At 35.0% G+C, this 17,743-nt stretch overlaps 1 protein-coding gene across 5 annotated transcripts in view; it reads left to right on the top strand.

Annotated features, from left to right (window-relative positions):
* Positions 1-17,743, top strand: part of LOC132553145 (C-Jun-amino-terminal kinase-interacting protein 4-like) — an 88,507-nt gene that overhangs the window by 26,364 nt on the left and 44,400 nt on the right. For all 5 annotated transcript variants that reach the window (XM_060217364.1, XM_060217362.1, XM_060217363.1 and 2 more), the window contains one exon: positions 15,007-15,186. In XM_060217364.1, the coding sequence (XP_060073347.1) occupies positions 15,007-15,186 (180 nt within the window). The remainder of the gene's footprint in view (positions 1-15,006; positions 15,187-17,743) is intronic.

Below are 17,743 nucleotides of genomic sequence, written 5' to 3'. Positions count from 1 at the left end.
TGTATTGTGTTCCATTTAGTTTTTCCAAAATTATTTTGTGTTAACTCTTGGAATTGCAAAGCGTCTAAATGCAGAGCAAAAGAGGTAAAAGAGAAAACTTGATGGTTCTTTTGAAAGTTTTTTTCCAGGCTCAGATCTGTAATCCAAAAATTAATCTGGACTTGTCACTAATTCAAGGTATTACATATTATGTTTTGAATTATGTTACTGTTGTAGGTAAAGGGAAGCATCCATTTTAGATTGTTTGGTACAAGTTTAACAATTTCAATAATGTCATATTAACTGTACCTCTATATAATGTTTCAGTTTTGGTAGCCTTGTCGCACCCTCCCCAGAGCCGACTCCTACAAAAAGCAAGAACGATAGTAAAACACAAATTATCTGACCGAAAATATACTGATAAAACATACCGGTAGCTCTTCCAAACTAAAAACCATCCATAATGATATTTTTCTACAAGATACCTCAGTTCTTTATGTGGTAGTGTCATAGTCAGATATATATAGCAGTATATAAGGATTGATTGACAATGAGGTACAGATTGTGTGAAAGGTTGTTTGATATGAAATGGAGTTTTCATTGTATGACGTGATCTCATTGGTGATCTGTGATTGGTTGAATTATTTAAGTTCATGGGTCAGAAAATAGTTATCTGTATTTGTTTAAGGCATTAATTTAGTTTTCAAAAGTGTTATTTGTTTTTGTGTATTGAATGCATTCCTATTGAAGTTTTGAAATCCTTGTTGAAGTAATGATAATACATTTATCATATAATTGTTTTACTGTTTCATATTTAGTATTTTTAAAAGTTTCTCTGTGTTAGACTCTAGTTATCACACGGTTTTTACGTAATCTTAAGTATGTTTTAATTATATAAATATTATTCTCTAAATACTATAGGTGTTAAGTAAATTTGTTTTAATTAATATATTTAGTTTTATTTAAGTTGGTCACATGACCAAGCCCTTCCATACAAATTGTTTGGTTGATTGTTTTTTATATATAAGGAGTGAAGTATTTTTAGATCATTTGAGACAAAGTCTCAGGGTGACCTATTGCGATCCCCTTTTGTCCGGTGTCGTGCATTGTGTGTCATAAACTTTAAACATTCCCAACTTCTTGTAGAATGAAAAACTCTTCATGGATGGAAAGGCCTTCAGGTGCTTTACCGAAATTGTAAATTTCATGACTCCAGGGTGTCACATTTCCCAAATGGGACAGATTAAATTTAATATAGTTTATATAAGAAAATCACACTTTTTAACATTATTTGATAATTTTCTATTAAAAATAGTTCAGACCTGGTTAGAATTATTATTTTAGGATGACAGGTTAATGAGATGCATATATTGACCTTAGCTGGCCCCCTAGGGGCTGATGGGAAGGGCCATATACGAGTCAAATTATAGTTTATGTAGGAAAATTACATTTTTGAGCATAATTTATTTCCTTTCGGCAATAGTTTAAACTTGGTAAAATTTTCTTCTTTTCTTTTTTTTTAGTATAAGCTGAATGTTTGGTGAGATATACATATTGACCTTGACTGACCCCTAAAAATGTGTCAAATTGACTGAAATTTCAAAGAAATATTTTACTGTTTCTGGAGGGAAAATTTTATATATGAAAATTCAAATCTTTAGTGAAATTTCTTTTAATTCAAACTTGGTTAGAAGCCTTTGCATGGGAGAGCAGTTAATGTAAACACAATTTAAATTTGCATTTGTGTACAATAGTTAAAGTTATATTACATTTTTTAACAAAAGCATTTCTATGACATCTTACAAGAACCAATGTGACTCAGGTGACCGTTAAGGCCCTTGGGCCTCTTACTATGTTTAAAGTATTTGTATGTTTTTTATTTAAGAATTGAATGTGATAACATAAAATGTGCTTTAGGTTGAGATGGATGTGGGAGATCCCAAATACAGGGTGTGACTCCTTCTGTATTGTCACTCAGTGACCTTATTATTATGTACGTGTATACAATATATCATACGTGTAAAACATCAGATATCAGATTTACACAACTTTGCTCAATCTACTCTATCAAATGCTAGCCTAGTTACCTACCTTATTGTAATTTTCAGCTAGTCTAATTACCTACCTTATTGTAATTTTCAGCTAGCCTAGTTACTTACCTTATTGTAATTTTCAGCTAGTCTAATTACCTACCTTATTGTAATTTTCAGCTATGACTTGAACATATTTTCTCACAGGGTTCAGTTGTAGATACAATTTCATTTCACTCTATTTTGACTTCAGTTGGATTTTTTAATATGTATTTCTTAAACAGATGGTTTCTGTCTATGAACTCGATAGGTCCATATTTTTAGCAAAGAAATGAATGGAATATATATTTGAAAAATTCGCAGATATCATTTTCCCCAAAATTATAAAGAAATATTCAGACAAGTTAATAACCGCTGAAGAAGGTCAGCAAATCTGTATTTGCCCTTGACACTTTGAAAATCAGACAGACATAGTCAAGACTGTGTAGGGTTCAACTGACTGGAGAATCAGACAGATATAGTCCAGATTGTGTAGGTTTCAGTTGACAGGAGAATCAGACAGACATAGTCCACATTGTGTAGGGTTCAGTTGACAGGAGAATCAGACAGACATAGTCCAGATTGTGTAGGGTTCAGCTGACAGGAGAATCAGACAGACATAGTCCAGATTGTGTAGGTTTCAGTTGACAGGAGAATCAGACAGACATAGTCCAGATTGTGTAGGTTTCAGTTGACAGGAGAATCAGACAGACATGACAGGAGAATCAGACAGACATAGTCCACATTGTGTAGGGTTCAGTTGACAGGAGAATCGGACAGACATAGTCCTGATTGTGTAGGGTTCAGTTGACAGGAGAATCAGACAGACATAGTCCACATTGTGTAGGGTTGTGTAGGGTGTAGGGTTCAGTTGACAGGAGAATCAGACAGACATAGTCCAGATTGTGTAGGTTTCAGTTGACAGGAGAATCAGACAGACATAGCCCTGATTGTGTAGGGTTCAACTTACCGGAGAATCAGACAGACATAGTCCAGATTGTGTAGGGTTCAGTTGACAGGAGAATCAGACAGACATAGTCCAGATTGTGTAGGGTTCAGTTGAGGGTTCAGACAGACATAGTCCAGTGTAGAGACATCAGACAGACATAGTCAAGATTGTGTAGGGTTCAACTTACCGGAGAATCAGACAGACATAGTCCACATTGTGTTAGGGTTTAGTTGACAGGAGAATCAGACAGACATAGTCCAGATTGTGTAGGGTTCAGTTGACAGGAGAATCAGACAGACATAGTCCAGATTGTGTAGGGTTCAGTTGACAGGAGAATCAGACAGACATAGTCCAGATTGTGTAGGGTTCAGCTGACAGGAGAATCAGACAGACATAGTCCAGATTGTGTAGGGTTCAGTTGACAGGAGAATCAGACAGACATATTCCAGATTGTGTTAGGGTTTAGCTAACAGGAGAATCAGACAGACATAGTCCAGATTGTGTAGGGTTCAGCTGACAGTTTACATTGTATGATAGATAGAGAGAAGAAATACGTGTAGAATTAGATACCAATGTTTGTGATTTCGGAGTCTGATAAAATCTCCAGTTAAGCTTTACGATACAGAAAATTAAATGTGACTCATTGCCAAACACTGTCACATGAAGCTGGAATTATAACACTAATGATGTGATACTGTTCTAAGTTTTAATTTGACAACTGTAAACATCCAGCAGTTTTTTAGAGGAAGATGTTTTGCCAGGAAATATAGTTTTACTTTCATTGCTGAGAAATATGATGTTCAATGAAAATGTTTGAAAACCCATTGATCATATCTCTTAGTGATAAGTCCATTACACTTTTCCTGTTAGTTTGTCAGAAAATGTATTACAAATGTGAGGGTATGTGTTTGTGGAGAATGCTTGTGTGCTGATGTGAGGGTATGTGTTTGTGGAGAATGCTGGTGTGCTGATGTGAGGGTATGTGTTTGTGGAGAAGGCTGGTGTGCTGATGTGAGGGTACGTGTTTGTGGAGAAGGCTGGTGTGCTGATGTGAGGGTATGTGTTTGTGGAGAAGGCTGGTGTGCTGATGTGAGGGTACGTGTTTGTGGAGAAGGCTGGTGTGCTGATGTGAGGGTCCGTGTTTGTGGAGAAGGCTGTTGTGCTGATGTGAGGTATGTGTTTGTGGAGAAGGCTGGTGTGCTGATGTGAGGGTATGTGTTTGTGGAGAAGGCTGGTGTGCTGATGTGAGAGTATGTGTTTGTGGAGAAGGCTGGTGTGCTGATGTGAGGGTATGTATTTGTGGAGAAGGCTGGTGTGCCGATGTGAGGGTATGTTTGTGGAGAAGGCTGGTGTGCTGATGTGAGGGTACGTGTTTGTGGAGAAGACTGGTGTGCTGATGTGAGGGTATGTGTTTGTGGAGAAGGCTGGTGTGCTGATGTGAGGGTACGTGTTTGTGGAAAAGGCTGGTGTGCCTGTGTCTCCTCCCACAGATAGATCTCATTGGATGTAAGTGATTATAGGGTTAGCTTTAAACTTTAACATGTACAACAAGGTGCTCTGTTTCTTTTTTTATAAATTACCATATAAAAAACTGAGGAAATTACCCACAAAAATACTTTAAAATGGGGATCAAGTCTATTTAGAATTATATATACTATCTGAATTCAAAATGCTCTCTAGGTATTTTATGTATTAACCATTACTTTTTTTTCTTAATCCATATCTATATTCAGTTGGTAGCTAAATATTTTCTTTGTTGTCTGCAGTTTGTCTAAATGCAAGTATACTGAAAAATATTTCATAATAGAATTAACCCAATCGTCAGCTTGATTATATTATCAACTTAAATTGCTATTTCAGAGAGCATGTATACGTAGCATGTGAAATGCATTGGTTGTCATGACAACTCCTGTGTTTCATGCATGTTTCTGCCATCTTGATCCATGATTTGATCCCTGTTTTAGAAAACATGCCTGTTTTGTGGTTCTGTTTTATTTTATCTGTTTATTGATTTATTTGTGATAAAATTAATGTACTTTTTTCAAAAGAAAAGAAATTTGTAATAAATTTGAAAATATAATGATAAAAATAAATAAAAGAAATTGAAAATATTTTTTTTTGTTTTCTTTCTTTCAATTAATATGGGTCAAAATGGCAGTTCTATTAAAGTTCATTTTTGTCAGCATGAAATTATGCTCATTTCAGTTTTTCATGTTTTTTTTTTTTTTTTTCTGTTACAGCAGCTGCCATTTTGATTCCATGTATTTACTTTGCAGACTTTAAATTTAATGATATTTGAAACAGATTTTCAACCCAGACATACATGCACATCACTCTGGCAAAATACACTGCGTAATTGAACATAATACAAAGCATAAAGGAATACCCATTTCAACTATCATCATCTGTGCTTTTTATTACAATGAACAGTAAAGATAAGATATGCACATATATCATTAATGATGAAGAATGTTGATGTTCTCTTACAAGTATTTGGCCTGATCAATCTCAGAATAATACTAAAAATACCACAATGTTGCCAAAATTTTATAAAGTAAAAAGAGAAATTAGTTGAGGTAAAATGTAACTGCACTGAAAGACTTCAAACGATGATTTCTTTATGATGACTATGATTGTATATTTTCAGACAAGGGAAAAGAAAATATTAAGTATTCCTCTGTACTTTGTATTGTAGCATGTATATAATAATATATTTAACACATATCAGGTATCTCATTAGCTTAAACAAAATAAAGATTGAATTAAATAGCGGTAAAGTCTACAATAGGCCAGCTTTATCAGGGACTAAAAACAGAGATTGAATCAACTAGCAGTACAGTCTACTGTAGGCCAGCTTAATCAGGGACTAAAAACAAAGATTGAATCAACTAGCAGTAGTCTACTGTAGGCCAGCTTTATCAGGGACAAAAAACAGAGATTGAATCAATTAGCAGTAGTGTACTGTAGGCCAGCTTTATCAGGGACTAAAAACAGAGATTAAACCAACTAGCAGTAGTCTACTATAGGCCAGCTTTATCAGGGACTGAAAACAGAGATTGAATCAACTAGCAGTAGTCTACTGTAGGCCAGCTTTATCAGGAACTAAAAACAGAGATTGAATCAACTAGCAGTAGTCTACTGTAGGCCAGCTTTATCAGGGACTAAAAACAGAGATTGAATCAACTAGCAGTAGTCTACTGTAGGCCAGCTTTATCAGGGACTAAAAACAGAGATTGAATCAACTAGCAGTAGTCTACTGTAGGCCAGCTTTATCAGGGACTAAAAACAGAGATTGAATCAACTAGCAGTACAGTCTACTGTAGGCCAGCTTTATCAGGGACTAAAAACAGAGATTGAATCAACTAGCAGTACAGTCTACTGTAGGCCAGCTTTATCAGGGACTAAAAACAAAGATTTGATCAACTAGCAGTAGTCTATTTATTGTAGGCCAGCTTTATCAGGAACTAAAAACAGAGATTAAACCAACTAGCAGTAGTCTACTGTAGGTCAGCTTTATCAGGAACTAAAAACAGAGATTGAATCAACTAGCAGTAGTCTGCTCTAGGCCAGCTTTATCAGGGACTAAAAACGGAGATTGAATCAACTAGCAGTACAGTCTACTATAGGCCAGCTTTATCAGGAACTAAAAACAGAGATTGAATCAACTAGCAGTAGTCTGCTCTAGGCCAGCTTTATCAGGGACTAAAAACGGAGATTGAATCAACTTGCAGTACAGTCTACTATAGGCCAGCTTTATCAGGGACAAAAAACAGAGATTGAATCAACTAGCAGTAGTCTACTGTAGGCCAGCTTTATCAGGGACAAAAAACAGAGATTAAACCAACTAGCAGTAGTCTACTGTAGGCCAGCTTTATCAGGGACTAAAAACTGAGATTGAATCAACTTGCAGTACAGTCTGATGTGGTGCTCCTGAGATCATTTGGTGTTTGGTCAGATTCACACACACACACAGGACACTTACGAGGATACTACTTCATAAATACATACTGTTGACATGAAATTAGATTAATGCATATACATGTATATTTGTATATATATCTCTCTTCTGCAGTATGATTTCCTTCATTCCGTTTCACCCATAGGTGGTTGTTAGGTCATGTTTCATATATACAAACAAATGTTCTGGAAAAAGTTTGGGATTTAGATAAGATATATGTTACAATGAAAGAGCACTTTGCATGTTTGAAAATGATTTACACGTGAAAAAATAATCTGGAAATAAAAGGTTGGAAGAAGAAAAGATAGAAAAATACAAGTTTCACATTTACTTTATCAGTGTCAAGGGACTTGTCTTCAGTAGAGAAATTAGATAGAGATAACAACAGAACATTAACTGTTTGGATGAAAGCATGACTTAATACTGGGTACAGTTTTCACAGAAAACCAAATTTATACCCACTGGCTGACTTTTTATGGAATGTGATTATCATGAAGTATTTTCCTTCTGTGATATCAAATAGCAAGTACATTTTTATGAAAAGGATGTCTTGCAAAAACAACTCTTTGCTGAACTTTTTATTCAATGTATTGTGAATTGGTTTGTGTTTGTTTTCAATAATAGGTCCGAATTCTCTAAGAAAGTGTCCAGGTATGTTATTTACAAAGCTGACTACACTTAAAACTCTGGGGATAAAAACTTTACTAACCAAACTACTAATAGAAAAAGAAAAAAAAGCAGTCAACAAGTCTTGTAGAATTCTATTTGAATGGAAAAATCTGCACTTGTTGAACTCTTTTTCGTCTTGATACTTACCAACAATTCAAAACAAAAAAAATTATCATGAAGTGATTGCGGGTAATGATCTCTTTTCTTAATTTCACTTTCCAAAAGTTTTTACCTTAAAGTTTAATGCTTCCATACATTCCCATCTTAGAAGCCAGTTTCACAATCTGCTGACTGGGAAAGCTTGTTAATTACAACGTTGTTTTCTGATGGTAAAAAGTTTTTGGCTTTGAAGATTAAAAGTACCAATGTATTCTGAACCTGAACATGGTGAATTGATTTCATTCCCATTAATCAAAGTTAAGATTAACGAGTATTCCTCCGAAGCATTAGATTGTATCACTCCTTATACTATGTCTAGTCTATACGGCACACATTAGGTAAGTATCAAGGAAATTAATATGTATAAATAGTATCTTAACACATTTACCCTGCAGTAAGCACAGGGACCAATACACTGCCATAAAAATCAGGAGATGGGCTTATTACAGGACAAGGAAGTAGCATATGTTGGTAATTCTGCTGGAGAGCAAAACATATGACTGGGCTTATTATCAGACATGGGCTTTTTACAGGACAAATGTGGTAACTGATGAGGAGATATGTAGTTACACCTGTAGTTTACATTTTCAAGGCATGGTGCCAGTTCATTTTAATTCCTGTATGTGTTTAAACATGAAAATAGTTTTCACAAATTTCTATAATCATTCATGTAAGAGGATTGAAACTTTAAAAGTACGAACTGATTGCCAAGATGTTATGTACCTCTTTGTTTTCCTCTGCTGGAGTTTTACACTAAAACCTATTGTTTCTTTACATCATTTGTATCAGATTGTTAAACAGTAATATGAAAATGACTTTCTGGTTATTTTGGAAATGTACAACATCATATGAATACCTAATACTTGAGTATGATAAATCCATCTTTCTGATACAATATCCTTGTGTTGTAATCTAGTTTCTGATACAATATCCTGGTGCTGAAATCTAGTTTCTGATTCAATATCCTGGTGCTGAAATCTAGTTTCTGATACAATATCCTGGTGCTAAAATCTAGTTTCTGATACAATATCCTGGTGCTGAAATCTAGTTTCTGATTCAATATCCTGGTGCTGAAATCTAGTTTCTGATACAATATCCTGGTGCTGAAATCTAGTTTCTGATACAATATCCTGGTGCTGAAATCTAGTTTCTGATACAATATCCTTGTGTTGAAATCTAGTTTCTGATACAATACCCTTATATTGAAATCTAGTTTCTGATTCAATATCCTGGTGCTGAAATCTAGTTTCTGATACAATATCCTTGTGTTGAAATCTAGTTTCTGATACAATACCCTTGTATTGAAATCTAGTTTCTAATTCAATATCCTGGTGCTGAAATCTAGTTTCTGATTCAATATCCTGGTGCTGAAATTCACCTTTCTGATTCACCTTCCTGATACAATATCCCGACGCTGAAATTCACCTTCCTGATACAATATTCCGACACTGAAATTCACCTTCCTGATACAATATCCCGATGCTGAAATTCACCTTTCTGATACAATATCCCGACGCTGAAATTCACCTTCCTGATACAATATTCCGATACTGAAATTCACCTTCCTGATACAATATCTCGACGCTGAAATTCACCTTTCTGATACAATATCTCGACACTGAAATTCACCTTTCTGATACAATATCCCGATGCTGAAATTCATCTTTCTGATACAATATCCTGACCCTGAAATTCACCTTCCTGATACAATATCCTGGTGCTGAAATTCACCTTTCTGATACAATATCCCGATGCTGAAATTCACCTTCCTGATACAATATCTCGACGCTGAAATTCACCTTTCTGATACAATATCCCGACACTGAAATTCACCTTTCTGATACAATATCCCGACACTGAAATTCACCTTTCTGATACAATATCCCGATGCTGAAATTCACCTTTCTGATACAATATCTCGACGCTGAAATTCACCTTTCTGATACAATATCCCGACACTGAAATTCACCTTTCTGATACAATATCCCGACACTGAAATTCACCTTTCTGATACAATATCCCGATGCTGAAATTCACCTTTCTGATACAATATCCCGATGCTGAAATTCACCTTTCTGATACAATATCCCGACACTGAAATTCACCTTTCTGATACAATATCCCGATGCTGAAATTCACCTTTCTGATACAATATCTCGACGCTGAAATTCACCTTTCTGATACAATATCCCGACACTGAAATTCACCTTTCTGATACAATATCCCGACACTGAAATTCACCTTTCTGATACAATATCCCGATGCTGAAATTCACCTTTCTGATACAATATCCCGACACTGAAATTCACCTTTCTGATACAATATCCTGGTGCTGAAATTCACCTTTCTGATACAATATCCTGACCCTGAAATTCACCTTCCTGATACAATATCCCGATGCTGAAATTCACCTTTCTGATACAATATCCCGACGCTGAAATTCACCTTCCTGATACAATATTCCGATACTGAAATTCACCTTCCTGATACAATATCCCGACACTGAAATTCACCTTTCTGATACAATATCCCGACACTGAAATTCACCTTTCTGATACAATATCCCGATGCTGAAATTCACCTTTCTGATACAATATCCCGACACTGAAATTCACCTTTCTGATACAATATCCTGGTGCTGAAATTCACCTTTCTGATACAATATCCTGACCCTGAAATTCACCTTCCTGATACAATATCCCAACGCTGAAATTCACCTTTCTGATACAATATCCTGGTGCTGAAATTCACCTTTCTGATACAATATCCTGACCCTGAAATTCACCTTCCTGATACAATATCCTGACCCTGAAATTCACCTTCCTGATACAATATCCCAACGCTGAAATTCACCTTTCTGATACAATATCCCGATGCTGAAATTCACCTTTCTGATACAATATCCTGACCCTGAAATTCACCTTCCTGATACAATATCCCAACGCTGAAATTCACCTTCCTGATACAATATCCCGACGCTGAAATTCACCTTTCTGATACAATATCCTGACCCTGAAATTCACCTTTCTGATACAATATCCTGACCCTGAAATTCACCTTTCTGATACAATATCCCAACGCTGAAATTCACCTTTCTGATACAATATCCTGACCCTGAAATTCACCTTTCTGATACAATATCCCGACACTGAAATTCACCTTTCTGATACAATATCCTGACCCTGAAATTCACCTTTCTGATACAATATCCCGACACTGAAATTCACCTTTCTGATACAATATCTCGACGCTGAAATTCACCTTTCTGATACAATATCCTGACCCTGAAATTCACCTTTCTGATGCAATATCCCGACACTGAAATTCACCTTTCTGATACAATATCCTGACCCTGAAATTCACCTTTCTGATACAATATCCCGACACTGAAATTCACCTTTCTGATACAATATCTCGACGCTGAAATTCACCTTCCTGATACAATATCCTGACCCTGAAATTCACCTTTCTGATACAATATCCCGACGCTGAAATTCACCTTCCTGATACAATATTCCGATACTGAAATTCACCTTCCTGATACAATATCCCGACGCTGAAATTCACCTTTCTGATACAATATTCCAACGCTGAAATTCACCTTTCTGATACAATATCCTGACGCTGAAATTCACCGTTCTGATACAATATTCCAACGCTGAAATTCACCGTTCTGATACAATATTCCAACGCTGAAATTCACCTTTCTGATACAATATTCCAACGCTGAAATTCACCTTCCTGATACAATATTCCAACGCTGAAATTCACCTTTCTGATACAATATTCCAACGCTGAAATTCACCTTTCTGATACAATATTCCAACGCTGAAATTCACCTTTCTGATACAATATTCCAACGCTGAAATTCACCTTTCTGATACAATATTCCAACGCTGAAATTCACCTTTCTGATACAATATTCCAACGCTGAAATTCACCTTTCTGATACAATATTCCAACGCTGAAATTCACCTTTCTGATACAATATCCTGACCCTGAAATTCACCTTCCTGATACAATATCCCGACGCTGAAATTCACCGTTCTGATACAATATTCCAACGCTGAAATTCACCTTTCTGATACAATATCCCGATGCTGAAATTCACCTTTTTATACAAGTTTCCATAGTTGCAAACTACCTGCTTCAAAAATTAAATTCTTGGGTACTTTTCATTCCATGTTCCTTATGTATACCAGGTAGATTTATTCCCAGTAGATTTGTATAGTAACATAATTTATACTATGATGTTTTCCACAGGAATAGGTGTTGTACTGCATTTAAAGACAAAATATATCTGTACACTTGGGTGACTTATTGTAATACAAAATGACCTTAAGATGACATTATTTTCATCCTACATTGAATTCACACTTCAGTTTAAAACTGAAAAACTTTTCAAAATTACAAAATGAATAAATAAATAGGGCACATAAAATATTTCAATACAATCTATAATAAAATGTTTTAGCGTCTTGGACTGTCCAACTCTGTTCAATGGCTTTGAAGGAATGAGCTGTGTCAGCATGGTATGTCAAGCAAGCTACTTCAAGTCTCTTACTTCAACATCTGCTCTCAAGTTCCTTTCCAATTACAAACTCTTGTAACATAATTCTCATCTTCATTTCAATTTCTGTATTGTTATTTTTTTTGTTTAAGATGTTGAATATTCAACAACTGATTTCACAATAAACGTTAATTACTAAAATTTTTGAATGGAAAATAAATGGGAAAAAAGAACTATTTTACAAGTAAATACAAATGTGACTGTTTTACTGAGGAATAGGTTAATTACGACTAGCAGATGGCTTGATGTAACAGGCCTTTTCATTGGCTGGCTGATATACCATGTGACCACACTCTTCAGACTAATACGAAGAGGGTAAGTTCAAAATAGATATTCTAAGTTTGTGACTATGATTTAGATTATGACACTGATTCCTAACTCTACAATTTTGTCCCATTTCAGTCAAAGAGCCAACATGATGGTATATGAATTTAAAAAAGTCCTGATATAGAAGATATCATCTGAACTGTAAAATGAATTTTGTTCATATTTGCCATCTGTTAATGTCGAGTTTTGTTTTTTCTAATATTTTGATGATCACTGGACAAGATTTTTAACTCGCCTAGCTTGAATGGCTAAGCACCATTGCGTCGTCTAAACTTTTCCAGTGAATCACTACTTGTGATAAACATGGGGCCTGAGCAGATTTCCACCTGATATTGTCTAAAACATCCTTTAATTTTGTATAAAGCATAGGTCGGGGCCCCCTCAGGATTTAGGACTGGGGCCCAATTTCTTTAAGATTTATCTTGAACTTCGGTCTAATGCAGGCTATGATGAAGGAAAATCATTTTCATTTAAAGGATGGATCACAGCCCCCTTGGACAGTGGTGGCAGGGCCCAGTAGGGGAAATTGAGCAAATTCTTTGAAATTTGCCCAAAATTTATTTGAAGCATTCTCAATTGAATGGGAATCATTTTTTATAAACAGAAGGTCTCTGCCTCTGGAACAGAGGAGTGATGCCCAATAGGGGAAATAGAGCAAATTATTTAAAATTCTACACCTCCAGTAGGAATGATTGGATTTTGCCCACATTGGTCTGAAGCATCCTTACGGGAAGAATATATAATTTGTATAAATGAATGAACATAGCATGGGAGGGTTGGGGCCCAAATTTCTTACAATCATTCGTCTTATGGAGGAATGCCTGAATTCTGCCCCGTTTGGTATCAGACATGCTTGAGTGAAGAGGTTCTATTGTGTTTGATTAGAAGGTGTTTGCCATCTGAAAAATGAGGGGCAGGGCATGATTGTAGAAATAGAGCAAAGTCTTTAAAATCCTACTTCAGTGGTAATGATTCAAATTTGCCCAGATTTGATCTTAAGCATTCTTTGTCTAGACAAATTATTTTTGTACAAACATTGCATACAACCTGCTTTGGCAGGAGGGGTGGGGCCAAATAGAGGAACAAGGTACAAGTGTTTTAAATTCTTTTCCTTTAATTTAACCAGGTGAGCGATATAGGCCCTATGGGCCTCTTGTTATGTTGACAATGTTGATTAATGAAATGACAAAGTAAGGAAATATATATCAGATTGATACCATTGTATTAAATTCCAAATAAACCATTTCATACAGTAACACACATACAAATTTACAGATACAAATTTTCTACTCAAACAATTCAAGGTCTGTTGTTTTGAGCAGAGCTAGACGTGAAATAAAATTTTAAAAAGTAAATGGTGATTGGGAGGGAATTGGACACTAACAGCCCTTTTTTTAAATGTGGAGACAGTCTTATTTTTCTGTGGCTAATATCAGTCCTCGTACTTCCCTGACTTGTGTATGCCGTGGTGTGTTCTGTTGTAGTTGGTGTAGGGAGTCATTTAACACAGGTACCAGTATACAGTGTGTGTTTACACAGAGTGACAGGTTGATTTAACATGGCAGTTATATATATGTATAGTGTCATGGTATTGAATTGGTATATGATTTTGATAAGAATGTAACATTAATATTAAATTGCATGTAGATGTAATCATTGTGTATAATGATCTGACATATATAACATTTATATACATCTATCTACAATATTTACAGCAGCACTTTTGTATCTGTCTTAGTATTAGTTAACATAATATAGTATAGGTAGATTCTTTCAGCTGGTCAAGGAAAGGATTTAGTTTCAGGTTTCAAATCTCATACATGCATACATGAACACACATATTTTATAGATTGGTCATCTTCGTTTCAAAATAACTTGAATGCTTGGATAATTTTTACTCTTGACGTGATTATTAATAATGATAATTTAAAAATTGATGTGGTTATTGTGAAAATACCAGCAAAGCTGGTCTCAAAAAATATCTGTCAATAAAAGTAATATTTACATAACAAATACCTGTCTATAAAGACCTCTAATTTCAAGGCATTTGACTTAATATTGTAACATGTCTAGAAATAATCTTGGATGTTATCGCCTGTCAATTTACTTTCTTTCATTTTGCACTGATTGTATTCGTTATCAGTATTTGAAGTTTTGAATTTGAATTAATTAAACATCGATCTGTCAACAAAGTTTATATTAAAGAAATGTGATAAACTGAAATAAGTCACTTACAGTAACTTATCTTAGAACTTTGATGAAATCACAAAGATCATAGAGTCATGGTTCTTTTGAGTCTAACACTCTTATTGTTTCTGTTTTACAGTTTCAGTAATTTGTTCAGTTCCCCAAATAAACCAACTAAAAGGCCACTGCCTATGGCTACCATCAAATACAATGCCCCAACCACACAAGTCCAGCCTGTAGGGGATCCAAACAAGAGGACTCGGAGCAAGCTGAATCTCGGTGAAAAGGCCAAGGCCTATGACTTCCTCCAGGATGATTTGTAAGTACAGAGTTGTGTACTCATTTAGGGAATAAACATCGCAATTTAAAGGGATATTTGATATATTGTCTGTTTTTTTAGAGAAAAGATTCTATGTAGAATAGGAAAGATGAAAAAGTCAGTTTAACTATAGAGTTGTTTGCCCCTTGAGAGATTAGGTGTCTAATTCAATAGTCGACATGTTGTCTGTCAAGGCTTATTGATTTTCTGTTAGGGATTAAAAGATGAAAAAAACGTTACTAAAGAGTTGTCTGCCCCTTTTCATAAAAGATCCAACTTTGTCATTTATGGATAGAGTTGTCTGCTCCTATATAACTTTTTCTGGTACAGGGAAATAAAAAAGTCACTTTAAGGATAGAGTTGTCTGCCCCTTTACATGAAAGATCATACTTTTTCTTGGACAGGGGAATGAGAAATGTCGCTTTAGAGTAAAGATATCTGCCCCTTTACATTAAAGATCATACTTTTTCTGGGACAGGGGAATAAAAAAATTACTTAAGCTGTAAAGTTGTCTGCCCCTTTACAGAAAAGATCATACTTTATCAGGGACATGGGAGGGCGGGGGAGGGGTGTTGAGAAAGGTCACTTTAACTACAGTGACATATAGAAGAGTTGTTCCTGCATCACAATCAGTTAGAAAATTGTAACTTTTTTGTGACTACACTGTCACCTTCATCACACAAATGGACAGTGTGAACCATATCTGCATCAAGGTTTACAGTGTATAAGATGATTATTAAATCACAGGACCTCCAGATGAAATGTAAAATTCTGTATATAAGGCTAGTCGTGAGTGACATTTCCCTGTGTTTTTGCTATCACTTAATATATTTATATCAATACCCTACACCTTTTAAGAATTTTAATCTCCAGTCTTGTGTTTGTCCTTTGTGGTGTTGATGCAGCATGCTCTCTAACTTAGACTTGCCTGTCAGCATCTCCAGTTTCAATTAGTTTGAAAATTATGTATGCATGACATTTTCATTATTTTTAATTTTTTTTTTCATTTGGTATTTATTTACTTCAGATTTCATTAGATCTATCTATATCATTAAGGAAAACCTAAAAATCAGAATACAGGGGGAAATTTGCTTTCTGCTTCAAAATACAGTAATAGTCCCATGTCACTGCAACAAGAATTGTTGCGTAAATTTTCATATGTTGGAATAAGTACATTGTGCATAGAAGATAAATATTTTAAACAGGATGGGAATTCATTTTGTAATGAAGCTATAAAATGTCATCATGAACAGAAGTTTAGATGTCTGCTGAAACAATAGATATATTTGTGTTTATTCTTCGAAGTGGTAGTATTTCTGTTGTGACGATTTCATACAACATTTCCCAAGACAATAATAAATACTAGATACTAATTTTATTTCATTGACAGTTAAAGTGAAATCACACCTTTTAAGTATTGATTCTTAAAAAGTCATGGTCGTTTTTTTCCGCATGGCAGATACAGTGACCTTGACCTCATGCTCTCTGTGTTTGTGATATGCATGTATGCCTATCTGTCTTACACAGGAACGCAACGAGCAGTCAAGGTGTTGATGAACACGGGTATGCATTTTGCTGTCAACGACAACAACATCAATATTGTATTTGTTTTCACATTTTGCTGGTATCTGGAAATTGCACCTTCACTTTGTCGCCTACTCATTAATCAAGATTGACAATATTCAGAGAGAACAGAGCTCAACAAAGTCAACATCTGCTGCTATAGGATTCAGCCTCCAATTTTTTTTCTTATACATTGTAAATTACAGAAATGCACCTTAAATTACTGCATGCTAAACACAATTTGTATATTGTTTGTCTTGAATAAGACTAGTTATACACTTTTAACTATAAAATTTTTTTGATATTTTCTGTGGATGAAAAGGAAATCATTCAAATTTCTGTCTGATTTGTCACACAGAAAATTCTTTATGCTTTCTGTATTTGGAGAGACACAAATGTCTGGTTTTGATAGTTTCAAAGATAGGTTAATCTATGCTTGTATGAAAATAGCTACATCTGCTTCAGGATATCCTGGTCTTTACAATAACCTTGAGAGTAACTTACTTCTGTAAAAGATAATGTTATTTTACAGCTACTGTCGCTTACTATGGACATGTCACATATTATTAATGACTTCAGAGAGAAGATTTTCAATTAAATAGTACTTTTGATAAGAGAATGAATGATATCGTAGCTTATTTTACAAGATTTTTCATTTATTTTGCTTTATGTTGATTTAATCTTTTTACATTTATGATGTTGTCACTTGCACAAAGTTTCACAGTTTTTGTTTCACTGGGAAGTTTAGATTGTCTTCTTTGTCAATTAATCTCCTACAAGAAACCAACTGGAAATCTTTCAGATTTTTAGCTCACATTGTCCCAAGGACTGGTGACCATTGACGGTCTGTTGTCTGGCATGCAGCTTCCGTTCCTCAACTTTTGAATAAAAATTGCTACTAGTCATGATGAAAAACTGAGCAGATTTTGACCAAATTTGGTCTGAAGCATTCTAAGTTAAACACAACTGAAATTGTGAAAAATCCTACTTCTTC

This window comes from Ylistrum balloti, unplaced genomic scaffold (assembly GCF_031769215.1).
Source record: "Ylistrum balloti isolate Yb309-2 unplaced genomic scaffold, AGI_CSIRO_Ybal_v1 Utg370298, whole genome shotgun sequence".
NCBI classification, from domain to species: Eukaryota; Metazoa; Mollusca; class Bivalvia; order Pectinida; family Pectinidae; genus Ylistrum; species Ylistrum balloti.
Note: the sequence above shows the minus strand (reverse complement) of the source record. Positions and strands in the feature narration are given on the sequence as shown.